The 26079-nt window shown below is 40.0% G+C and overlaps 2 protein-coding genes and 1 long non-coding RNA gene across 3 annotated transcripts in view; 2 read left to right on the top strand and 1 right to left on the bottom strand.

Moving 5' to 3' along the window:
* The window catches only part of LOC103140789 (small conductance calcium-activated potassium channel protein 2-like), an 80078-nt gene extending 76232 nt beyond the window's left edge, over nucleotides 1-3846 (top strand). The window contains exon 10 of the mRNA XM_016673417.1: nucleotides 2724-3846. Coding sequence (XP_016528903.1) covers nucleotides 2724-3152 — 429 coding nt within the window. The 3' untranslated portion in view covers nucleotides 3153-3846. The remainder of the gene's footprint in view (nucleotides 1-2723) is intronic.
* Nucleotides 3847-4899: 1053 nt separating this feature from the next.
* Nucleotides 4900-8637, bottom strand: LOC107836701 (uncharacterized). The gene is made up of 2 exons (XR_001662643.1): nucleotides 6855-8637; nucleotides 4900-6822 (listed from the first exon to the last, which is right to left on the bottom strand). It is a non-coding gene; the product is annotated as an uncharacterized LOC107836701 (long non-coding RNA).
* Nucleotides 8638-11833: 3196 nt separating this feature from the next.
* Nucleotides 11834-20308, top strand: LOC107836712 (small conductance calcium-activated potassium channel protein 3-like). Its single transcript, XM_016673481.1, has 3 exons — nucleotides 11834-12241; nucleotides 13332-13401; nucleotides 16963-20308. Exons 1-3 carry the CDS (start codon nucleotides 12087-12089, stop codon nucleotides 17389-17391), a joined length of 654 nt encoding a protein of 217 aa, XP_016528967.1. The 5' UTR covers nucleotides 11834-12086; the 3' UTR covers nucleotides 17392-20308.
* Nucleotides 20309-26079: the final 5771 nt, after the last annotated feature.

Raw genomic sequence — 26079 nt, 5'->3', positions numbered from 1 at the left:
TAAGTGTCAATATTCTTTGGCACATGCTGGAATCTTGATGTTGACACACTAAAATTTTGCAGTTTGGTGACAAAGCTTGGTTCTGACATAGGTTTAAATGGCTAGCGAACAGGGAAATTACCTGTGCTGTGTTGTGGCATCACAGGACCACTCCCCACTGGTGCTGCTGAGGTTGCAGCTTTAATATTAGTAATTTTCAGCCAGTATAGCAAAGGTTTTTCTTGCACCTCTCGGTGTGTTACAGAAATGTATCCATGACGGTGACAGAGACCAATAATTAACAACACAGGATTCTATTCTGGTAGTTACATTAATTAAGTCGCCCCCTTTCTTCGCTGTAAAACTTTGCTGTCCAACATGCCTGGTGTGACCTTTAGTAATATAGTTTTAGTTTCAATGACTGACATGAAGTTTAAAGTCAGTGTCACCTGAAATACTGATGAGCCAGAGGATGATTTGGAAAGATCATCTGTAAACACATGTGCATGTGGGGAAGTAGTTTGGTCATTCTAAGCAATTGTGCCTTTTGCAGAGACCAGCTGATCTGTATTATCTGAAGAATGGCACCTAGCTGGTTAATTAGATGGGTCATCTGCTTGACTAGTAAGCAGATTAGTTCAGCTAGGCTTGTAGCTTACATAAAAGGCTTTTTTTCCTCTCTTTTTCTTTAAAGTGCTACCTTAAAACAATCATTGTTTTTCTTGCTGCCGGCTCATGGAGGGAATTCAGGGGAACTCCTCTTCTTCTGGCACCCCGCACTGCTGACTGGCAGCTTGTAGCAACGCAGACCAGAGAAACATCAGGAATGCATTTTTTAAACTGTGGGATACCTTGAATGTAGAACCAGCTTCAACTTGTTCAAGTACTGAGATGTGAGAAGAGCTGCTCTACTCTGGTAGTCAATCTCTGACTGTATGTCTTTTTTTTTTTTTTTTTTTTTTGCTACTAATATCCTCTTTTTTTAATGAGGGAACAATTCTTCGGGATCTCCTCCCCTTCAGGCATCACATACAGTTGACAGACTGCCTCACAACGATAAAAAGAAATATAAGCCTCATGATCACGACGCTGGAATATTTTACTTGTTTTTAAACCGCAACTTATTAAAACCGTGACGCTGGAAACGGCCTAAGCCTTGAGCAGGGTAATACGTCACATGTAGCCATCCTTTGGTCCCCGGAGAAAATACCACGGCATTCCTCTGTTTCCATGCTGACCCGCCTGTTTTTGTGGCTTTTCATCTCCTGGCAACCACTGCAAAGTGTTAAAACAGGGATGACTGAGCGAGAGAGTGAGGAGGAAATGAGAGGGAGGGGAGTGCTTGTGTTTTTTTTTTGTTTGTTTTTTTTTTCTGTTAACTGTGTGGGTGTTTGAGAATGTGAGCAAACATGTATGTGTGTGTGTGTGTGTGTGTGTTTGTGTGTGTTTGTGAAAGAGCGAGAAACTCAGAGCAGAGTGAGTGAGATTCAGACTTGAATAAGAGGCAGACAAAGATTGAGAATGTGTTTGCATCTTTCCAAGAAGCAATGCCTTTAGCACCAAATATTTTGCAATTACGCCATCTCAATGACTCCATCTCAATTGGCCACTTACATCTTTACCATGGTTACAGAGACCAGGAGAAGCACAGCAGGGACACAGTGCTGCCTTCCTTTTATTATCCATCTCTCTTCTTCTAACTCTCTGCTCGCAATGTTATAACACCCAGCCTCTTCATCGTTCCGTCTTCTTCTCCCTCTTGGATTCATTTTCTTTTGCATCTTCCTAATCATCCCCGCTGCTTAACACAAGTGAAGAGAAAGTGTTCAGATCTTTCTCTGAAATGAAGACACCAGTGCAGGGAGAAAATCCTGTGTGAGAGCGACTAACATCTTTGTACCAACATTTTGTCTACATAAAAGAGGGTCGTCTGAGTATTACATTAGGATTACTTTGCTAAACGACGAGGTGTATTGCATCAGTTTGTAAGAAGCATGTGGAGAATGAGGTCTAAATGGACTGATAAAGGGTCACAGCAGAAGAAAGACTGGGCAATTGTTAAATTGTCATGAGAATCATATTGCTTTTCATACATAGATCTAAATTAGTTCTGTCATTCTGCTTTTATGTTTTGAGATAGGCTGGATTGTTTGGGAAATTTGGAGAAAATTTCTTAAGTATAATTTATTATTTTAGCTGTAAAGGGCAGTAGCTTTACTCTAAATGCTTCATTTTTATCTGAACTTTTCAGGCTATTTCTTTATATTAATTCTTCAGCATACTTTTTTGGTTACATTTGCCCACTGTTGGTACAGGTTTGCTCACGGCAAGAGATTGCTGCAAAATCTAAGACTTGGTAAACCTTCCTCAGAGCATGGCAACTAGCATTAAACTCTGAATTTGACTGCACCTCATTATAACTAGGATCAAATTAGAATTAATTTTTGGATCTGTATGTATGATTGGGTCGTATCATATTGATTTGATTATTTATTTCTGGAACAAATTTGGCTGCGTTTGGAAATTGGAAGTCTTTATCTTGTCAGCCAAACAGTGAACCTTGATCAGTGTGTGAAACATGCCTATTAATAATTTAAAAAGTCTTTATAACCTAGTAACAATCCAGGTATAGATGATGATTTTTTTAAGGATCTTTCCACTTTGAATTTGCTGGCCAACAGTAAATTCAAAAACCTGTTCAGAGAAGCTCAGAGAAAAACACTTCTTCACCTCTCCTCCTACAGATGCAGAGCGTCATGTACGAGCTCATGTCAGAGCTCAACGACCGCAGCGAGGACTTGGAGCGACAGATGCTGTCCCTGGAGCAGCGGGTGGAGCAGCTCACAGCGGGCTTCAACGCCCTGCCTGCACACCTCTCTGCAACCCTCAGCGCCCAGCACGCCGCCCTGGTTCACCTGCTCCGAGAGAGGGACGCACGGGACGGCAGAGTGGGAGGAACAGGAAGCGGCGGCGCTGTGGTTCCCCTGTCTCCAACTGCCTCCCTAACCAACGCACCGGTTCCTGCCTCCCCAGTTCAGGTTGCAGCTCCTCCATCAACCTTAGCACAGATTTCCAGTTTATCCCTGGAGACCCCGCTGTCGCCCCCACCTGCGAGCCCAGAGGGGAGCCTGGAGGCTAGTCCCAATCCCAATACGTGCAGCTCAAGCTGCTGAAAACCGCTCTGACGAGCAGACGGGGACAAACGTGGACGCAAGACGCGGAGAAGGAAAAGACGGGGAGGCTCTGATAGTCCTCTCACATCAGACTAAAGATGATCAGACTAAAAATGACGGCAGAGGAGATACATTTTTGGAGATCCTCTGAATATTTTTGCTCCGAGATGGCAGGATGAAGAGGAACAGTAATGGGACTAAGACGGAGGGCCAGTTTGAGAAATGAGACACGTGCAGGACTTTTCTTGACGATGGAAGGAAGAGAAAAATGGAGACTCTTAAAGGTGTGAGGGGGAGGGAGGATGTCACGAGGGTGAGAAATGGAGGTAAAGAGAATGAGGAGGTGGGGGTAGAGGGGGAGGGCAGAAGGGAAGAAATAACCAAGAATAATTATATGAACTTCTAAATGGAATCCACTCCAATTACGGCAAAGGGCCTTTTATTCTCTCTATCTCCTTCTCTGCCTTTTTTATTTCTCTTCTCCGAATTTCCCACTCCCTTCATCAGGAATAATGACCATGACTTTTTATCTTTATGATGTATTTTCTATCTGAATGCTTATCATGTGTTAACAAGCATCCCTTTAACAGAAGGTCCGATCAATACGACCATAATATAAAAAATAAAAAAAACTAGCAGAATGCACCGCACACATATACACACGATACAAAGTAACACAGCACAGACAGATTTACACAATGTCTCATAATGCACTACTAGCCCATGATAATACTAAAGCCTATACTGCCAAGCACCCAATGCACTGTTTATCTCCATAGATCACTGCCAAGCAATGTAGACACAGCAAAAGGGAGAAAAATGTTCATGGAAACCGATTCATCTTCTGTGGGTATGAGAGCGCGCAGCAGGTTAGACTTACTGCACGCACAGTCGTGGTTTTTAACTGCTCGGCTGGGAGAATTGCAACCGGTCACTGAGCCGCACGAATTTACAGGCGAGGCTGAAGTGAACGGATAGAGACGCGAGTCATCATGGCGTCTATTTGTGATGCTTGAGACAGTGGCAGATGGTGAAATGAGATAAAATAACTACAACAGGGCTTCATCAACGCACTCACCGGAGTGCATGGTGAGCGAGACTTTTAGCGTTTAGGAGTAATTGTAGGCTTGCCGTCCTAAAATGAGACTGTTCACTCATTTACTATGTGGTGCACTATATATAAAGTCTGCCATGGTGCTGTGGTGTTTCAAAGGTTTTTCTAACACAATATCGACATTTTTTCCCCTCGACCAGCCTGCTCTGTTGGTAAAGGTCCCTCTGTTGTCGAGCTTAAGCCCCATTAATTTCTACGAACTGCTTTGTTATTCACAGTTTGCCAAAGACGGTTTCTACTCAGTTTCCAAAACGTTAAACCAGAAGACTAAAAATTGAGTGCTGGTCATTTTGCCCCCTCTGCCATTTCATAACTTTGCGGTTTTGGTTGTTTTTGTACCTGACGGGTACAAATGGTGCCATGCACCAGCGCATTTCATACCCATGTTTCATATTCACTTTGACAACGAGAAACCGAAAGCCATTGTCCAAATTTTCTTCACAGTCCGTCGCTTTGTCCTCTCCGTGGTGAACACAAGATAGTGACTGAGTGAACATTTGTAACACGATTGTTTTTTTGTAGACAAGCCACAGAAAAGAGAAGATTAATAATGAGTTTTAACAAGTGCATTAATTTTTCTGATTGTCGTTGGAAGAAGGAGCCAAATCTTTATCGAATCAGAATTTAAACCAGTTATTTTTACGTGTAGTTGATTTATTTACTGGTGCCAGATCTCGTTTCAATAATTTAGCTTCCAGTTCTTACGCCAACCAGGAATTATTACTTTATTTTCCCAAACCAAATGAGACACTGGAGTGCATTTTGTTTATTTACTTCATTTTTTATAATCTAGAAAAACATACCTAGAGTTATCTAAATGTTGCCTTTACATTGACAATTGTGCTCACTTGTACCAATGCAAAACTGATTTATCTATATAATTCTAAGTTGGCATCTTTATAGTAATTTTCGTGCATGGCTCTGTCCATGATTGTCCATTCTTTTTTTTTTTCTTTTTTTTCCGGGTACCAAAACAGCTCACTGTTATTATGAATGTATTCTGTTAAAAGACAAAACACTCAGAAATACATCTTTGTTCGCTTGCTTTGTCATTTTAAACTGCCACGCAAACACACACACACACACACACACACATGCATATATTTATATAGATATCTCTATATATCTATATATAAATGTTCACACATACACACACCTTAACAACCAAAGTGCTCTCTGTTAAATGGACTTCAAAGAGGCAGGGAAAGCTGCTTGTCACTTGGGACAAAAGATAGCAGGAACAGGCAGAAATCCTGACACTATTTCTGAGGGAATAACTGTGAAAAAAAAAAAAATGGGAATGGACTTGTTGAAGTGGACTGCTCTTGAGGGAGGAGGACTGTGGATGAACATAAGAGATCACAAATAAACCTTACAAAGGATCAATGGCCATGAAGGAACATCTGTTAGTGAAATTTATATCTGAGAGAGGAATTATGGTGGTAAGACGGGAAGAAGAGACAAGCCTACCTTCGCTTTTGGAGATAACACTGAAAACTATCTTATAGTGACATGCTGTGGCCGGAATACTGAATTACATGCGCTTGGAATATTGTACAGTATGCTCTTAACGAATTCTAGCTTTCTATTGCTTAGTCTTTTCTACCATTATGACTAAATACAGTTACAGCTGATATCTTACACTATAAAACCATAGTATTCTTCTCATTCGTCATGACAGTTATAATAAATGTACCATCAATACGTTAAATAATTATGAACAAGGAAAGTGCCGTTTGAGGTTGAAATTATTTTGTAATTTTATTTTATCAGAGAGAATTAATAAAGTATATATCTATAACATTACAGCTCTCATGAGTTTTTTGGCTGTTGGTATGTCGTGTGTAACACTTTTTATCCGTCTTGCTTTTTGAGAGGTGTCTTATTTTGTTATTCCATATTTTTAATGTATTTATTTTTTGATTTGTAAAGAGACATGCCACTGAAGGCAGGTGGTTCTACAGTACTAAGCATGATTCTGGACGGTTAGCGGCATACGCTGCAACGCGATGTTGATCACATCTGTGTCGACATAATTTCATGCATTTCACAAAAAGACAACTTTTTTTAAACTAATTTAGTCTGTTTAAACAATTATATTCAAGCATAAACAGCATGAGCATATCCAACCGTTGCATTGTTCAGGAAGAAGATTACATGTTCTGTGATCCTGAAATGAACATGTTTTCATGTGAAATGTCCTCACGGACTTCCAGAGGAAAAGCAAAATACCTTCTGAAGTTATTAGTTGAAGCTGGTAAGAGAGTGTTATTATTATCCACAATGAAATGAGTTGAAAGAAAGCCACACAGAGATGAAGAAGACATTACCCCCCAAAAAAAGAAGAAAAACCCTCAGATAATCATTTTGCAAATGCACTGAGGGACAAAGGCTTACTTTTTTGGAGACCTTCCCTTTGATCTGACACTGACTTGGTTGGTGGTAATGACTATTGTTACATTTGATTAAAATGGGGAAAGCCTGAGGACACCATCTCAGCTGTGAAGTATGTGGGTGTTGGTGTGATGTTGTTAAGGTATTTTTCTGCTGGATGGACTGGTGACAAATTCACAGTTTGTGAATTGCACCAACCTGTGGAAAGGCATTAACCAAGACATTGGGGAGGCGAGTCTAACAAGTGGACAATGACCTTTGTCATGCCACCAAATGAGCTACAGTATCTCAAGGTCGACAAAGTCAATGTTTAGGCGTGGCCATCACAATACCCCGCAAGGTTTGCCCCAGAAAACATGCTAAAACGCTGGCCTGATTTCAGTCACATAGAAAATTTGTAGGCACAACTAAAAAGATGAGTTACACCAGTTAGATCAGATCAGAAGGAATGGGCCAAAACTCCAGGAGATTATTGTGAAAAGCTTAAGGACGATGTTTGATCCACATCACACAGTTCTCTAAAAGGTACTTCTACCAAACATCGAGGAGATGTTTATTTTCTCCTTACTGACAAACATGGAACAGTTCTTGGAAATAGAGTCTTACATTTATTGACTTTATTTGGATTGTTTCCTATTAAATTTGGCTGGAATAGTCATAGTGTGGACCAGGAAAGGTGAGAAGCACTTTGCAAGTACCCAGAGATACTATACTTGGACTGCAACGTAGTTCTTTGCATTTATTTGTGTGTGTGTGTGTGTGCATGTGTGAGTGCCTGCTGTATGTTTTGTTGTGAAAATGCAAACCTTCACCTGCCTGCGAAGGACTTTCATTCTGGTCTTCTCTGTGTGTTTTTACAGCCATCTTCCTTTATTTCAGCTTATGCCTCAGAAAGAAGCCATACGCTCACAACGAGCCAGTCATTACCATGTTTTGCTGCAGGCACAGTAGAGTATTAATGAGGTGATCTCTGGCGCCTATCGTCCTCCACATTCATTAGTGCATTATGGAAATACTAGTTCCATCAGATCAGAAGAGTTGGCTTTTCTGAGTATAATTAGGTGTGTGTTGGTGATATTTAGGCATTTATAAGTTTAGTTTTGTCTGTCAACAATATAAGATTAATAAATGTTGTAAAAGTTATTCAACAGTAATTCATGTAAAACTGAACATAAAACAATCAATTTTATAACACTTGTTTCATTTCTCAAAATAATTCCCTATTTATCATTTCTAAGCTTTTATTGTTCTGTTACTTGTACATCTGCTAAAAAAAAGTTTTATGATGAAGATGAAGCTAACCTCGTTGCGAGCTACACAATTTATTAGTGCAACAATGGCAAACATGAAATAGCACGATGCAGTATGTATGAATGTGTTGGTGAAGAAATCAAATCAAATAACCATCCTAATAGTTTCTGGGCAGAACAACAACAATACAGCATAACTGTCAAAAATTAATTACAGTCCAGGTGGCTCATTGAGTTCTGCTGCAGGACTGCTTTGCACTTTTCCATTACGGAAAATGTGAATTAGCCGAAAATTAGCAGTGTGCAATCCAAATAGTCTGCATCAAAATGTACTCACATGTTCAATATTTCTGCCAAGAAAGGAGTTTTTCACCAAAACCAAACACCAGGTCACCAAAAACGTCAAGATGAGGCGTTCAATAATTGCAGAAGACTTCAGGAAGTGTTTTTTTTTGTCCCGAGACTCGTGCTGTGGAGTTGTGTTGCTGTCAGTGCAAATCTTGTTCAGCATCTACAGAGGTTGTGTATTAGGGCATCTTCTGTTTGTATAAAAAGGGGAATGCTTGTCAGCAAAACTTAAAATCTATAAGAATTACAAAGATGGATACCGGAAGAGTGGTTTGAGTGATTTATTTCTGAAAACACTTAATTCTACTAGGGCATTTGAAAAATTTGTATTCTGCTACAATCAGTGTGTACATTTATTTTGATCCAACGCGGTGTGCATACTCACAATTGCACTCCAAAACACTTGAATATAGATACACAATTTAATAATCTTTGTATTTTCCATCATAATTTACTTCAGTGCAACAAATCTCAAATAATAATAATTTTTTTATATGATCAATTTCAGACATATGGCTAAAAAATACCCAAATATTGGACAAACTGCAGATTTTCTTTAAATTAAAAACAATGTTTTTAAACAATAAACAATCAAGGTTTTAAACAGGGAACATTTTCTCCTCCATTCTGTATGTGCTGAAACCTGAACGTCAGGTTAAGCACCGTCCCTCCATCAGTCTTTATTTTGCCCATGAAAAATTCACAGAAAATGGAACATTTCCAACCCATCCAAATTTTGCTGGAACTAGTGTTAACATTCAGGCTTGGTGGGCCCATCTGATCAATCCCAACCACCCTTGAGCCACTGCCAGACACCGATAAACATTGTTATGCAGCCATCTTTTTACCTCTCGTTTCTAAGTCTCACTTTGTTTACAGACGGAGGCAAAGCCCCCTTTTCAATAAAGCTCAGTTTGGAGGACTGGCTGTATGATTTGTGATTGTTAGCACTAATGTTATCCTAGCTCTGACTTCTTGCTTAATCAGTGATTACGCATCAACTTGATATCGCATAATATGAAATAAGCTCGGTTTGCCGCGAGGGGCCTATATCTCCTCGACAGATGAAACCGATTACTTTTTCATAAATGCTGCTTCATATAAACCTGGCTTGTTGGGTGTTTAGCCCAGAGATAAAACAGAGGGACCGAGCTGTGAAAGNCACACACACACACTCACACCTATGGACAATTTAGAAAGACCAATTAACTTAATAATCATGTTATTGGAGTACCTTGAGAAAACTCATGCATGCACAGGGAGAACATGCAAACGTCAAGCAGAAAGACCCCAAGCTGGCACTGGAACTCAGGACTTTTTTGTTGCAAGGCTATAGTGCTCCCAACCGAGCACTGGTATAGAAAGAACCGAGCTATGCAAGAATTTTACAGTCCTGAACTGTAAAGTTTTACAGCCATTTAAACAGTGTTGATTTAAGTTTGTAAAAAATAAAATATATAAATAAAAAGCAGCATTTAGTTGTTTTGCAAGTTGTGAAACCCAAAGATAATAAAACTCAACTTCATAAATGTCTTGGACTCGAATACTCAAAATGTTGAATTGAACTTGAGTCAAAAAAAAAGTGTTGAATTTTGAACTGGAAATGTTCTGACACTCAAACAACATCGGTTGTGTTGGACTTTGTGCTTCTTGACCTGACTTCCTCTGGGTCAGTGTAAACACTTTCCCGGGGCGGTGGCCTTCCACCCTCCTCATCTGCAGCCGACTCTGTGTGAACATGTAGTGGGTGTCTGCGAGGGGGCTCTCCTTACAGTGGATGGGTGCTGATTAGCCAGGCTGCCGGGGTCTTTTGTTCTCTTCAGACTGGGGTATAATTGTTCTTTGTTCAGTCTTCTCCATCTCTTTGAAGTCTCTCATTCAGTTTACATGCTTACATTTTCTTTGTGCCGTCTCTCCTCACTATTGTATTCTCCATCTCCCGTTTTTTTTTTTTTAATCCACTGGATGTCAGACCCTTGTCTTGTAATTATGTAGCAACCTATAGCGACAGATGAATCAGATAGTCATGTTAAATATTATTGATCCAAGGGCAAGCCTTAGGCAGACTCTGACATTTTGAATCGCTTGTTTTACCAAATCCTACATCCAGACTCCTCCGATAAAAAACAAATGCAGCATCTGAGCAGAAAAACTGAGGAAAAATTGCCTTCTTTCATTAGCCTTTCATGCAATAGCATCATTATATCAGACCAATATTCCCCTTCTCCTCAGATGAGGAATGTCTTTGGCAGCTAGTTTAAGAGCAGCCACTTCAGCTGTGATTGTTTTCTATGGTTGTTGTCAATTAAAAGGAAAGTCCCTGGTTTAAATAAACACCAATGATACTGAGGTGATTTTTTTTCTTTTACCCAGGTAGCATTATTCAGTCTTTTTTTTATTATTATTAAATGTGATGCATTCATTGGCTTTTTACACGTTCTGTTATCTTAATATTATGCCAATGCATTTTCTTTGAAATGTATATTATAGACAAACAGAAAGTAGTGCATAACTGTGAAGTGGGTTGATAATTATACCTTTTTGATTTGACAAATATAACCGTTAACAGCCAAATCGTTTCCAGTACAACAAACTTCTTTCTGAAACACCCTAAGTAGTAAATAGTGTTGTCTTATAAAACAATATTCAAAGGAAGGAGTGTCAGGAGAACAGGGAAGCTTTTCTGAGCTGGCAAGAAGATGGATGGAGCTGAATACAGGGAAATCCTGAAAAGATGCATTTAAACATCTGGACTGAGATTGTAATGATGGTTCTGTGAGACTAAGAGACGCCAAACTTTGATTAAGAAAATGTTTTACTCCAGCTTTGGTTGAACATATTTAGCCAAAGTCCGACGTATTGTTCTACTTTGCACTATGTTGACTTTATGAAAGATCTATTTCTGTACCAATGTGAGTCAACAAATACCTCACAGACACATTATCTATAATCTAATGTGTTCCAAGAACTTAATACTCAAGAGTTTTCTATGAGTATTGTTGTTGTAGCTCTGAAAAACAAGCAGTCAAGCAACCGAAACAGCGGCAAAGAAAACAAGAGATAAAGAATAAATATACAAAGTTACAAAAAAATTAAATATATTCATAGTAGCAGTGGTTCACTTTCCGGCAGGACAACCTTAAACATGCAGCCAGCCCTGCAATAATTTTCAAATTGCCTCATTGAAGAGCTAAATAGACTCGCAACCCAAACTAAGCTTGAGGTACTTTCAAAAGAAGAGTAGGAAAACATTTCGGATTTGATATGTCGAAAATTGGTACAGATATAAAAGAATTACAGCTGTAATTGATGCAAAAGGCGGTTCTACAGAGTAGACTCACTCAGGTTGAGTTTATGCCACACTTTTCTATTTTTATTCTTGAAAAATTTTCAACTAATTTCCTCTCTTCCTTCTGTTTCACAATTTGTGTTGGTCTATCATTTGTAGTATGAATAAAACAAATTAAAGTTTATGTTTGTAACATGTAAAAAAAATAATAAAAAAAAAAAAAACTAAAGGTGGTATGAATAATTTTGCGAGGCGCTGTAGGCGCTGGAAGCCAGTAGAGGAGTGTGAAGGAAAGACTCCTGTTGGCTCTCATTGCCAATCTCCCCAAGGACAGAGCTATGAAAGCGCACATAAAAAGCCTTGGCAAGCCTGCCAGAGAATGGGGGGCAGCCTCTGAGAAGACAAAACGATGGCTTAGTGCATTTTTTTTTTTTTTCTTTGCACAGAGACGATAGTGAAAACGAGGAGAAGAACAAGAGCAGATAAACCTGTTGCCTCCTCCAGTTGCCAAGGGCTACCTGTTGCTAATAAATGTCTACATGTGTGTGCTTATTGTCTGGAGACAGATAAAGAACGCAGCGGCTAATGTGCTGAGGGAGACTTGGCTCATCTACAAGCACACCAAGCTGATGAAGAAGATCGACCACTCCAGGGTCCGCAAACACCAGCGGAAGTTCCTGCAGGCCATACATCAGTGAGACCACACTCCGTACTCCCCTGCATCCATGCCCGGCTGCAAACAAACGCATGCACACCACTGTGGCTGCAAAGCCACTGAGACATTTGAAATCAGCTGTACTTTCTATCCGCCCACAGCTTGAATCCAGTCTGATAATCAGATGAAATGCACTAATCTCTGCACACGCACTCAAACACACGCACACGCACGCACGCAAACATACAGTTATTCATTATCTGCTAAAGGGCAAGATCAGTCCAGGCAAACACAATCAGTGTGTTGTGTACCATTAGAGGCTCTCTGTTCATTATATCATCTCAACAGTAGGGACTGATGAAACATGAACGTATAGCACAACCGGTTCTGTTCTCTTATTAAATTCAAATCATGTGTTTCCTTTTTGTGTTCCTCTCTCCTTTTGTCTCTAATGGTTAAAAAATGTCTCAAAAGCCAGAGACAAGAGGAATAAGACTCTTAATTGTAACGTAGAAGGGGTTAATCCTGACATGCAAGACCTGAAAAAGGGGGACGGGAAGTCAACGAGCGATGAAGCAGGGTAATATTTTTGGGTGAACACATTAAACCAAGTGATTTTTCCAGGTTGGAACCTGACAGTGTAGCTGGGAAACAGTCTCATAAAATCACTCTTCCCTGCATTATAATGGAGGCTGCCACAGGGCTTGATGAAAACACAGATTGAACCACTAATTATTGTGCTGTGTTTTGAGAGTTAAACAGGTTCTGATTATAATTGGACTGAGGTAAGATGATTTATTTAATTTTCATCCCCTGCAGCTTATTTCCCCGAAGGCTTTATTCCCATTAGCTTTCCTTCATATTAACCCCAGTCCCACTCCCTTCTACGTCTGCAGTTAGCTCATGCAGACGGCTACATTTGTTTTAGCCTGCGCTCACTGTGTTCACACATTTACGTTTTTCAGAGAGGCACCGCAGGTAAAAATGAACCCAGTCCGAGCAAGGTGACCGACGCTTCAGAGAGCTGTCGTGTGGATCCTGAGGGATTATCTCTGCGGGCTGACCACTGTGTATTTACTGGGTTTCACCTCTGTTTGTGAGCTTTATCTGTGCGTACGTCTGTTTGCAGATTACGCAGCGTCAAAATGGAGCAGAGGAAACTCAGTGATCAGGCCAACACACTAGTGGACCTCTCCAAGGTGAGATGCACTAACTGTACACGACATTTAGCATTCTGGCAGCACCAGAACCTTGTGGAAAAATATTACACTCTTTTTATGACTGCAGTCCCCTGCAGTTACTTCAATATGCAACAATTTGTTTTGCCGGATTTTGCCTCGGATTCCCAGCTGGGCAAAGTCTACACTATTCGGGGAATATCCAGCATAGCTAGTTGGCACACAAATCTGTTAGCGTGTAAAAATATGAATCTACAGCGACTTGGAGGAGAACAAGTCTGATCTGTCTGATGAGCCTGTCTGAATCTGTGAGCTGATTACCACCGACGCAAAAGCCAATAAAAATAAGGAAGGCAGGTCACATTGGGAGGGGCCAGTTGTCATGCATTCTGGGTAATTGGAGACGATGCCTCTCAGTTCTGCTATAGAGCAATCTATAGCTGGCAGGTGTGTTTTTTCTTTGCTAATGTCAAAATAAAATGTGGTAAATGTCTTGGATTAGTATGAGAGTGTGAGCAAGGAAAGAACTAGTGATCTCAACTTGCTCCAACAGCTTTGACCGTTTTATTGATTTTACATAGTACATAAATATTTAGTAAATTAAGCACAGGCACTTGTTACAAGCATACAAACCCTAATCCACAAAATTATGCACACCAGTTTAGTAGTTTTTTTTAAAGACCAGTGCAACGTCTCCAGAACATTAATTAGTCCAAACAGCAGGAATATTGTTTCCTGAAAATTGCATTGAAGAATCATAGAGCCTGTGCAGCTAACAAGGTCCATTTTGGGGGGAATCCCCACAATAAACTGCATTTGAAAATCAGCAGTTTTCCATTCCCTCCACATCTCTTGCTTCTAAGTGTCAATATTCTTTGGCACATGCTGGAATCTTGATGTTGACACACTAAAATTTTGCAGTTTGGTGACAAAGCTTGGTTCTGACATAGGTTTAAATGGCTAGCGAACAGGGAAATTACCTGTGCTGTGTTGTGGCATCACAGGACCACTCCCCACTGGTGCTGCTGAGGTTGCAGCTTTAATATTAGTAATTTTCAGCCAGTATAGCAAAGGTTTTTCTTGCACCTCTCGGTGTGTTACAGAAATGTATCCATGACGGTGACAGAGACCAATAATTAACAACACAGGATTCTATTCTGGTAGTTACATTAATTAAGTCGCCCCCTTTCTTCGCTGTAAAACTTTGCTGTCCAACATGCCTGGTGTGACCTTTAGTAATATAGTTTTAGTTTCAATGACTGACATGAAGTTTAAAGTCAGTGTCACCTGAAATACTGATGAGCCAGAGGATGATTTGGAAAGATCATCTGTAAACACATGTGCATGTGGGGAAGTAGTTTGGTCATTCTAAGCAATTGTGCCTTTTGCAGAGACCAGCTGATCTGTATTATCTGAAGAATGGCACCTAGCTGGTTAATTAGATGGGTCATCTGCTTGACTAGTAAGCAGATTAGTTCAGCTAGGCTTGTAGCTTACATAAAAGGCTTTTTTTCCTCTCTTTTTCTTTAAAGTGCTACCTTAAAACAATCATTGTTTTTCTTGCTGCCGGCTCATGGAGGGAATTCAGGGGAACTCCTCTTCTTCTGGCACCCCGCACTGCTGACTGGCAGCTTGTAGCAACGCAGACCAGAGAAACATCAGGAATGCATTTTTTAAACTGTGGGATACCTTGAATGTAGAACCAGCTTCAACTTGTTCAAGTACTGAGATGTGAGAAGAGCTGCTCTACTCTGGTAGTCAATCTCTGACTGTATGTCTTTTTTTTTTTTTTTTTTTTTTGCTACTAATATCCTCTTTTTTTAATGAGGGAACAATTCTTCGGGATCTCCTCCCCTTCAGGCATCACATACAGTTGACAGACTGCCTCACAACGATAAAAAGAAATATAAGCCTCATGATCACGACGCTGGAATATTTTACTTGTTTTTAAACCGCAACTTATTAAAACCGTGACGCTGGAAACGGCCTAAGCCTTGAGCAGGGTAATACGTCACATGTAGCCATCCTTTGGTCCCCGGAGAAAATACCACGGCATTCCTCTGTTTCCATGCTGACCCGCCTGTTTTTGTGGCTTTTCATCTCCTGGCAACCACTGCAAAGTGTTAAAACAGGGATGACTGAGCGAGAGAGTGAGGAGGAAATGAGAGGGAGGGGAGTGCTTGTGTTTTTTTTTTGTTTGTTTTTTTTTTCTGTTAACTGTGTGGGTGTTTGAGAATGTGAGCAAACATGTATGTGTGTGTGTGTGTGTGTGTGTTTGTGTGTGTTTGTGAAAGAGCGAGAAACTCAGAGCAGAGTGAGTGAGATTCAGACTTGAATAAGAGGCAGACAAAGATTGAGAATGTGTTTGCATCTTTCCAAGAAGCAATGCCTTTAGCACCAAATATTTTGCAATTACGCCATCTCAATGACTCCATCTCAATTGGCCACTTACATCTTTACCATGGTTACAGAGACCAGGAGAAGCACAGCAGGGACACAGTGCTGCCTTCCTTTTATTATCCATCTCTCTTCTTCTAACTCTCTGCTCGCAATGTTATAACACCCAGCCTCTTCATCGTTCCGTCTTCTTCTCCCTCTTGGATTCATTTTCTTTTGCATCTTCCTAATCATCCCCGCTGCTTAACACAAGTGAAGAGAAAGTGTTCAGATCTTTCTCTGAAATGAAGACACCAGTGCAGGGAGAAAATCCTGTGTGAGAGCGACTAACATCTTTGTACCAACATTTTGTCTACATAAAAGAGGGTCGTCTGAGTATTACATTAGGATTACTTTGCTAAACGACGAGGTGTATTGCATCAGTTTGTAAGAAGCATGTGGAGAATGAGGTCTAAATGGACTGATAAAGGGTCACAGCAGAAGAAAGACTGGGCAATTGTTAAATTGTCATGAGAATCATATTGCTTTTCATACATAGATCTAAATTAGTTCTGTCATTCTGCTTTTATGTTTTGAGATAGGCTGGATTGTTTGGGAAATTTGGAGAAAATTTCTTAAGTATAATTTATTATTTTAGCTGTAAAGGGCAGTAGCTTTACTCTAAATGCTTCATTTTTATCTGAACTTTTCAGGCTATTTCTTTATATTAATTCTTCAGCATACTTTTTTGGTTACATTTGCCCACTGTTGGTACAGGTTTGCTCACGGCAAGAGATTGCTGCAAAATCTAAGACTTGGTAAACCTTCCTCAGAGCATGGCAACTAGCATTAAACTCTGAATTTGACTGCACCTCATTATAACTAGGATCAAATTAGAATTAATTTTTGGATCTGTATGTATGATTGGGTCGTATCATATTGATTTGATTATTTATTTCTGGAACAAATTTGGCTGCGTTTGGAAATTGGAAGTCTTTATCTTGTCAGCCAAACAGTGAACCTTGATCAGTGTGTGAAACATGCCTATTAATAATTTAAAAAGTCTTTATAACCTAGTAACAATCCAGGTATAGATGATGATTTTTTTAAGGATCTTTCCACTTTGAATTTGCTGGCCAACAGTAAATTCAAAAACCTGTTCAGAGAAGCTCAGAGAAAAACACTTCTTCACCTCTCCTCCTACAGATGCAGAGCGTCATGTACGAGCTCATGTCAGAGCTCAACGACCGCAGCGAGGACTTGGAGCGACAGATGCTGTCCCTGGAGCAGCGGGTGGAGCAGCTCACAGCGGGCTTCAACGCCCTGCCTGCACACCTCTCTGCAACCCTCAGCGCCCAGCACGCCGCCCTGGTTCACCTGCTCCGAGAGAGGGACGCACGGGACGGCAGAGTGGGAGGAACAGGAAGCGGCGGCGCTGTGGTTCCCCTGTCTCCAACTGCCTCCCTAACCAACGCACCGGTTCCTGCCTCCCCAGTTCAGGTTGCAGCTCCTCCATCAACCTTAGCACAGATTTCCAGTTTATCCCTGGAGACCCCGCTGTCGCCCCCACCTGCGAGCCCAGAGGGGAGCCTGGAGGCTAGTCCCAATCCCAATACGTGCAGCTCAAGCTGCTGAAAACCGCTCTGACGAGCAGACGGGGACAAACGTGGACGCAAGACGCGGAGAAGGAAAAGACGGGGAGGCTCTGATAGTCCTCTCACATCAGACTAAAGATGATCAGACTAAAAATGACGGCAGAGGAGATACATTTTTGGAGATCCTCTGAATATTTTTGCTCCGAGATGGCAGGATGAAGAGGAACAGTAATGGGACTAAGACGGAGGGCCAGTTTGAGAAATGAGACACGTGCAGGACTTTTCTTGACGATGGAAGGAAGAGAAAAATGGAGACTCTTAAAGGTGTGAGGGGGAGGGAGGATGTCACGAGGGTGAGAAATGGAGGTAAAGAGAATGAGGAGGTGGGGGTAGAGGGGGAGGGCAGAAGGGAAGAAATAACCAAGAATAATTATATGAACTTCTAAATGGAATCCACTCCAATTACGGCAAAGGGCCTTTTATTCTCTCTATCTCCTTCTCTGCCTTTTTTATTTCTCTTCTCCGAATTTCCCACTCCCTTCATCAGGAATAATGACCATGACTTTTTATCTTTATGATGTATTTTCTATCTGAATGCTTATCATGTGTTAACAAGCATCCCTTTAACAGAAGGTCCGATCAATACGACCATAATATAAAAAATAAAAAAAACTAGCAGAATGCACCGCACACATATACACACGATACAAAGTAACACAGCACAGACAGATTTACACAATGTCTCATAATGCACTACTAGCCCATGATAATACTAAAGCCTATACTGCCAAGCACCCAATGCACTGTTTATCTCCATAGATCACTGCCAAGCAATGTAGACACAGCAAAAGGGAGAAAAATGTTCATGGAAACCGATTCATCTTCTGTGGGTATGAGAGCGCGCAGCAGGTTAGACTTACTGCACGCACAGTCGTGGTTTTTAACTGCTCGGCTGGGAGAATTGCAACCGGTCACTGAGCCGCACGAATTTACAGGCGAGGCTGAAGTGAACGGATAGAGACGCGAGTCATCATGGCGTCTATTTGTGATGCTTGAGACAGTGGCAGATGGTGAAATGAGATAAAATAACTACAACAGGGCTTCATCAACGCACTCACCGGAGTGCATGGTGAGCGAGACTTTTAGCGTTTAGGAGTAATTGTAGGCTTGCCGTCCTAAAATGAGACTGTTCACTCATTTACTATGTGGTGCACTATATATAAAGTCTGCCATGGTGCTGTGGTGTTTCAAAGGTTTTTCTAACACAATATCGACATTTTTTCCCCTCGACCAGCCTGCTCTGTTGGTAAAGGTCCCTCTGTTGTCGAGCTTAAGCCCCATTAATTTCTACGAACTGCTTTGTTATTCACAGTTTGCCAAAGACGGTTTCTACTCAGTTTCCAAAACGTTAAACCAGAAGACTAAAAATTGAGTGCTGGTCATTTTGCCCCCTCTGCCATTTCATAACTTTGCGGTTTTGGTTGTTTTTGTACCTGACGGGTACAAATGGTGCCATGCACCAGCGCATTTCATACCCATGTTTCATATTCACTTTGACAACGAGAAACCGAAAGCCATTGTCCAAATTTTCTTCACAGTCCGTCGCTTTGTCCTCTCCGTGGTGAACACAAGATAGTGACTGAGTGAACATTTGTAACACGATTGTTTTTTTGTAGACAAGCCACAGAAAAGAGAAGATTAATAATGAGTTTTAACAAGTGCATTAATTTTTCTGATTGTCGTTGGAAGAAGGAGCCAAATCTTTATCGAATCAGAATTTAAACCAGTTATTTTTACGTGTAGTTGATTTATTTACTGGTGCCAGATCTCGTTTCAATAATTTAGCTTCCAGTTCTTACGCCAACCAGGAATTATTACTTCATTTTCCCAAACCAAATGAGACACTGGAGTGCATTTTGTTTATTTTCTTCATTTTTTATAATCTAGAAAAACATACCTAGAGTTATCTAAATGTTGCCTTTACATTGACAATTGTGCTCACTTGTACCAATGCAAAACTGATTTATCTATATAATTCTAAGTTGGCATCTTTATAGTAATTTTCGTGCATGGCTCTGTCCATGATTGTCCATTCTTTTTTTTTTTCTTTTTTTTCCGGGTACCAAAACAGCTCACTGTTATTATGAATGTATTCTGTTAAAAGACAAAACACTCAGAAATACATCTTTGTTCGCTTGCTTTGTCATTTTAAACTGCCACGCAAACACACACACACACACACACACACATGCATATATTTATATAGATATCTCTATATATCTATATATAAATGTTCACACATACACACACCTTAACAACCAAAGTGCTCTCTGTTAAATGGACTTCAAAGAGGCAGGGAAAGCTGCTTGTCACTTGGGACAAAAGATAGCAGGAACAGGCAGAAATCCTGACACTATTTCTGAGGGAATAACTGTGAAAAAAAAAAAAATGGGAATGGACTTGTTGAAGTGGACTGCTCTTGAGGGAGGAGGACTGTGGATGAACATAAGAGATCACAAATAAACCTTACAAAGGATCAATGGCCATGAAGGAACATCTGTTAGTGAAATTTATATCTGAGAGAGGAATTATGGTGGTAAGACGGGAAGAAGAGACAAGCCTACCTTCGCTTTTGGAGATAACACTGAAAACTATCTTATAGTGACATGCTGTGGCCGGAATACTGAATTACATGCGCTTGGAATATTGTACAGTATGCTCTTAACGAATTCTAGCTTTCTATTGCTTAGTCTTTTCTACCATTATGACTAAATACAGTTACAGCTGATATCTTACACTATAAAACCATAGTATTCTTCTCATTCGTCATGACAGTTATAATAAATGTACCATCAATACGTTAAATAATTATGAACAAGGAAAGTGCCGTTTGAGGTTGAAATTATTTTGTAATTTTATTTTATCAGAGAGAATTAATAAAGTATATATCTATAACATTACAGCTCTCATGAGTTTTTTGGCTGTTGGTATGTCGTGTGTAACACTTTTTATCCGTCTTGCTTTTTGAGAGGTGTCTTATTTTGTTATTCCATATTTTTAATGTATTTATTTTTTGATTTGTAAAGAGACATGCCACTGAAGGCAGGTGGTTCTACAGTACTAAGCATGATTCTGGACGGTTAGCGGCATACGCTGCAACGCGATGTTGATCACATCTGTGTCGACATAATTTCATGCATTTCACAAAAAGACAACTTTTTTTAAACTAATTTAGTCTGTTTAAACAATTATATTCAAGCATAAACAGCATGAGCATATCCAACCGTTGCATTGTTCAGGAAGAAGATTACATGTTCTGTGATCCTGAAATGAACATGTTTTCATGTGAAATGTCCTCACGGACTTCCAGAGGAAAAGCAAAATACCTTCTGAAGTTATTAGTTGAAGCTGGTAAGAGAGTGTTATTATTATCCACAATGAAATGAGTTGAAAGAAAGCCACACAGAGATGAAGAAGACATTACCCCCCAAAAAAAGAAGAAAAACCCTCAGATAATCATTTTGCAAATGCACTGAGGGACAAAGGCTTACTTTTTTGGAGACCTTCCCTTTGATCTGACACTGACTTGGTTGGTGGTAATGACTATTGTTACATTTGATTAAAATGGGGAAAGCCTGAGGACACCATCTCAGCTGTGAAGTATGTGGGTGTTGGTGTGATGTTGTTAAGGTATTTTTCTGCTGGATGGACTGGTGACAAATTCACAGTTTGTGAATTGCACCAACCTGTGGAAAGGCATTAACCAAGACATTGGGGAGGCGAGTCTAACAAGTGGACAATGACCTTTGTCATGCCACCAAATGAGCTACAGTATCTCAAGGTCGACAAAGTCAATGTTTAGGCGTGGCCATCACAATACCCCGCAAGGTTTGCCCCAGAAAACATGCTAAAACGCTGGCCTGATTTCAGTCACATAGAAAATTTGTAGGCACAACTAAAAAGATGAGTTACACCAGTTAGATCAGATCAGAAGGAATGGGCCAAAACTCCAGGAGATTATTGTGAAAAGCTTAAGGACGATGTTTGATCCACATCACACAGTTCTCTAAAAGGTACTTCTACCAAACATCGAGGAGATGTTTATTTTCTCCTTACTGACAAACATGGAACAGTTCTTGGAAATAGAGTCTTACATTTATTGACTTTATTTGGATTGTTTCCTATTAAATTTGGCTGGAATAGTCATAGTGTGGACCAGGAAAGGTGAGAAGCACTTTGCAAGTACCCAGAGATACTATACTTGGACTGCAACGTAGTTCTTTGCATTTATTTGTGTGTGTGTGTGTGTGCATGTGTGAGTGCCTGCTGTATGTTTTGTTGTGAAAATGCAAACCTTCACCTGCCTGCGAAGGACTTTCATTCTGGTCTTCTCTGTGTGTTTTTACAGCCATCTTCCTTTATTTCAGCTTATGCCTCAGAAAGAAGCCATACGCTCACAACGAGCCAGTCATTACCATGTTTTGCTGCAGGCACAGTAGAGTATTAATGAGGTGATCTCTGGCGCCTATCGTCCTCCACATTCATTAGTGCATTATGGAAATACTAGTTCCATCAGATCAGAAGAGTTGGCTTTTCTGAGTATAATTAGGTGTGTGTTGGTGATATTTAGGCATTTATAAGTTTAGTTTTGTCTGTCAACAATATAAGATTAATAAATGTTGTAAAAGTTATTCAACAGTAATTCATGTAAAACTGAACATAAAACAATCAATTTTATAACACATGTTTCATTTCTCAAAATAATTCCCTATTTATCATTTCTAAGCTTTTATTGTTCTGTTACTTGTACATCTGCTAAAAAAAGTTTTATGATGAAGATGAAGCTAACCTCGTTGCGAGCTACACAATTTATTAGTGCAACAATGGCAAACATGAAATAGCACGATGCAGTATGTATGAATGTGTTGGTGAAGAAATCAAATCAAATAACCATCCTAATAGTTTCTGGGCAGAACAACAACAATACAGCATAACTGTCAAAAATGAATTGCAGTCCAGGTGGCTCATTGAGTTCTGCTGCAGGACTGCTTTGCACTTTTCCATTACGGAAAATGTGAATTAGCCGAAAATTAGCAGTGTGCAATCCAAATAGTCTGCATCAAAATGTACTCACATGTTCAATATTTCTGCCAAGAAAGGAGTTTTTCACCAAAACCAAACACCAGGTCACCAAAAACGTCAAGATGAGGCGTTCAATAATTGCAGAAGACTTCAGGAAGTGTTTTTTTTTGTCCCGAGACTCGTGCTGTGGAGTTGTGTTGCTGTCAGTGCAAATCTTGTTCAGCATCTACAGAGGTTGTGTATTAGGGCATCTTCTGTTTGTAAAGAAAGGGGAATGCTTGTCGGCAAAACTTAAAATCTATAAGAATTACAAAGATGGATACCGGAAGAGTGGTTTGAGTGATTTATTTCTGAAAACACTTAATTCTACTAGGGCATTTGAAAAATTTGTATTCTGCTACAATCAGTGTGTACATTTATTTTGATCCAACGCGGTGTGCATACTCACAATTGCACTCCAAAACACTTGAATATAGATACACAATTTAATAATCTTTGTATTTTCCATCATAATTTACTTCAGTGCAACAAATCTCAAATAATAATAATTTTTTTATATGATCAATTTCAGACATATGGCTAAAAAATACCCAAATATTGGACAAACTGCAGATTTTCTTTAAATTAAAAACAATGTTTTTAAACAATAAACAATCAAGGTTTTAAACAGGGAACATTTTCTCCTCCATTCTGTATGTGCTGAAACCTGAACGTCAGGTTAAGCACCGTCCCTCCATCAGTCTTTATTTTGCCCATGAAAAATTCACAGAAAATGGAACATTTCCAACCCATCCAAATTTTGCTGGAACTAGTGTTAACATTCAGGCTTGGTGGGCCCATCTGATCAATCCCAACCACCCTTGAGCCACTGCCAGACACCGATAAACATTGTTATGCAGCCATCTTTTTACCTCTCGTTTCTAAGTCTCACTGTGTTTACAGACGGAGGCAAAGCCCCCTTTTCAATAAAGCTCAGTTTGGAGGACTGGCTGTATGATTTGTGATTGTTAGCACTAATGTTATCCTAGCTCTGACTTCTTGCTTAATCGGTGATTACGCATCAACTTGATATCGCATAATATGAAATAAGCTCGGTTTGCCGCGAGGGGCCTATATCTCCTCGACAGATGAAACCGATTACTTTTTCATAAATGCTGCTTCATATAAACCTGGCTTGTTGGGTGTTTAGCCCAGAGATAAAACAGAGGGACCGAGCTGTGAAAGCCAAAACGCCTGAGGCGTTGTTCTGCTGAGGGCCAATCCGACTTATCTTCCCTGATGTGATGTTTTTGTCATCTGTGCTGTTTGCTGGCAGGCCCTCCTATCTGCAGGGGGTTTTCATCATCTCCTGTTGGTCTTTGTGAATTTTTATGATTGAGTCCTATAATTTTAGGGCCAGGGTAATGTCCGTAGCGGAGGTCTGTCGACCTCTCTCCATTTTTCAGTGAACACATTTACTCTCTGCAGATTACTGTGGCAAGGGGAGTATCGGTTATAGACGTAATGGAAACTGTGAGATGTTTTTGCTCATATTCCGGCCAGAAAGATGAGGATATGTCTGGAGGAAAAAAAAATGTCATCGCACACAAAAAAATACTGAAAGCAAGAGCAAGAAATGCCCAAGAAAGTGACACCGAAAAACACATTAACAGTGTTAAAAAGGCACACATTTTCAGCTTTAGCAATACAGGAAAGAAGCGATAATGGCTCTGATCAATTTCCTGCATGAAGTGCTTGCTTAACCTTTGCGTTCTTGGCCGCTGTGGCTCAGCAGGTTGGACACTAATAACAAAGTTTCCTTTCGATCAACACGCAGAGTAAGACAATGGATCTCAAGTGGGTTATTGCTACAAATGTGCTGTCAGTGAATAAAAGTTGGTGTGTGGAGCTCTTTGGATAAAAGCACAATCCATTTAAAAACATCTCAAATCACTCTGAACATGAACGTCAGACATTGTGGCTGACAAAGATAATGTTGGTACAGTGATTACAGTGTCTAGACAGGATGTGGCTGACTCCTATTCCAGGAGCTTTCAAAAGAAAAATGTGTGATTTTTCCAATATCTTTATCTTCTTCTCTGGATACTTTTGCAAAAACATAAGTAGACAAATAAAGTAAGATCTTTGAATAAACACTTGAATGCAGATACTTCATAAAGAGCATTTTGCATTTGGTTTGGCTGGCTTGGTTTGCCAACACCAAACATCGCTTCTGATTAATCTCATCCCTGATTCAAGCCTTCTTTTTGCTTTTTTCAAATAAAAAACACAAATACATATTATATATTGCATACCATCTACTTACTTTCTACTTCTAGTAAGCAGTTGATAGAAATACTTTCTATTTCTACTGTTTCTGAATCCTTTCCTCTTGTGTCTGGTAAGACGATGAGCCTTTTTCTCATTTCTTAGTGTCAAACTGTTTGTGAAATTCTACAGAGTTCAGACGTCAACTTAATGGCCATCAAGACCGGGTGGTAATATTGGAGGTGAAGTGTAAAGTAAACACTTGTCAAGTCAGGCAGAGTTGACAACATGGCTGAATGCACAGCATTGCCCGACCTTGTGGGAAAACAACACAGAGCAAAGCTTCCAGAAAGATAAAATCCCAACACTGAGCCTGTTTGGAAGTTTTCCTGCAATTACAATGTGTGCAGAGCTGAAGCAAATATGTTTCAAACAAAAATGAACTCCTTTTAATGAGTAAGTTGAAAAATGAAATGCTAAAATACTCAAGTAAGTAAAGCATTAGGCACCTGAATTTTATGATCACGGGTGTGGTTAATTGTAAGAATCACCATCTTAATGTGGTGGAAGGTTCAAATGACACCTTAATATCAGTTTTAACAACTTACATATTTGGAAAATACCTTCTATGTTACAATAGAAAAAACACATTTCTTTAACACGTTTTGAAACGCCCCTTTTCCCCTCCCCACTGAAAATTGTTAAAATCTCACATGGCCTTCAGACAGAAGACTGCAGTGGTTTATTGGTCCAGTAAGGGATTTAAAAACCTCTCAAAAACAATCTGAAATCAGCAATCGCAACGTACAGAAGATAGTATTTAAGTAGAGTACTTTCAAAATAGCTGCTAATACGCCCATGTCTCGGTCCAAGCAAGTTCCCCTTGAAAGCAAACTGCAAGGCGCTCCAAGAAGCCTCCAGAAGTCCTAACGATTTCCTCCACTCTTCACATGGGACTATATTGTTTTTGTTACTTCACAGCTAAAAAAAACAAAAAAAAAAACTCAAGTTTAATTTGTTTCCCTGAACTTGTTCTGCTGGTTTAAATCTAATTAGTAATTTATGGTTACCTTTAAATTATTTGGTGAATTATAGCTCATAATGAGCATAGAAGAGACTTAGGAAGGAGAACTTAAAAATGCTGTGAACTATTTTGAAAAGCACATAAGTCAACTGCACTCAGTGGTGAGGTTTCTTCGCAGGCCCTTTTTTCTTCGAGCCTTGCTGATCCTCCTGAGCTGTCGGTGTCCCACTGTTCTTCTGTCTGGTCAGAGGAGACCACCTGTCTCATTAGAACTAAAAGCAGAGACCTAACACCAACTTGCCTCCTTTATTGGCGAGGATGACTAATGGGTTTTTATGCGTGTATGAGACATTGTGTGACTGGAAGGTGAGTGTG

The sequence above is a fragment of the Poecilia formosa genome, unplaced genomic scaffold (assembly GCF_000485575.1).
Source record: "Poecilia formosa unplaced genomic scaffold, Poecilia_formosa-5.1.2 Scaffold77, whole genome shotgun sequence".
In the NCBI taxonomy this organism is placed as follows: Eukaryota; Metazoa; Chordata; class Actinopteri; order Cyprinodontiformes; family Poeciliidae; genus Poecilia; species Poecilia formosa.
The sequence above is the reverse complement of the archived record's forward strand: the minus strand, read 5'-3'. Positions and strand labels throughout refer to the sequence as shown.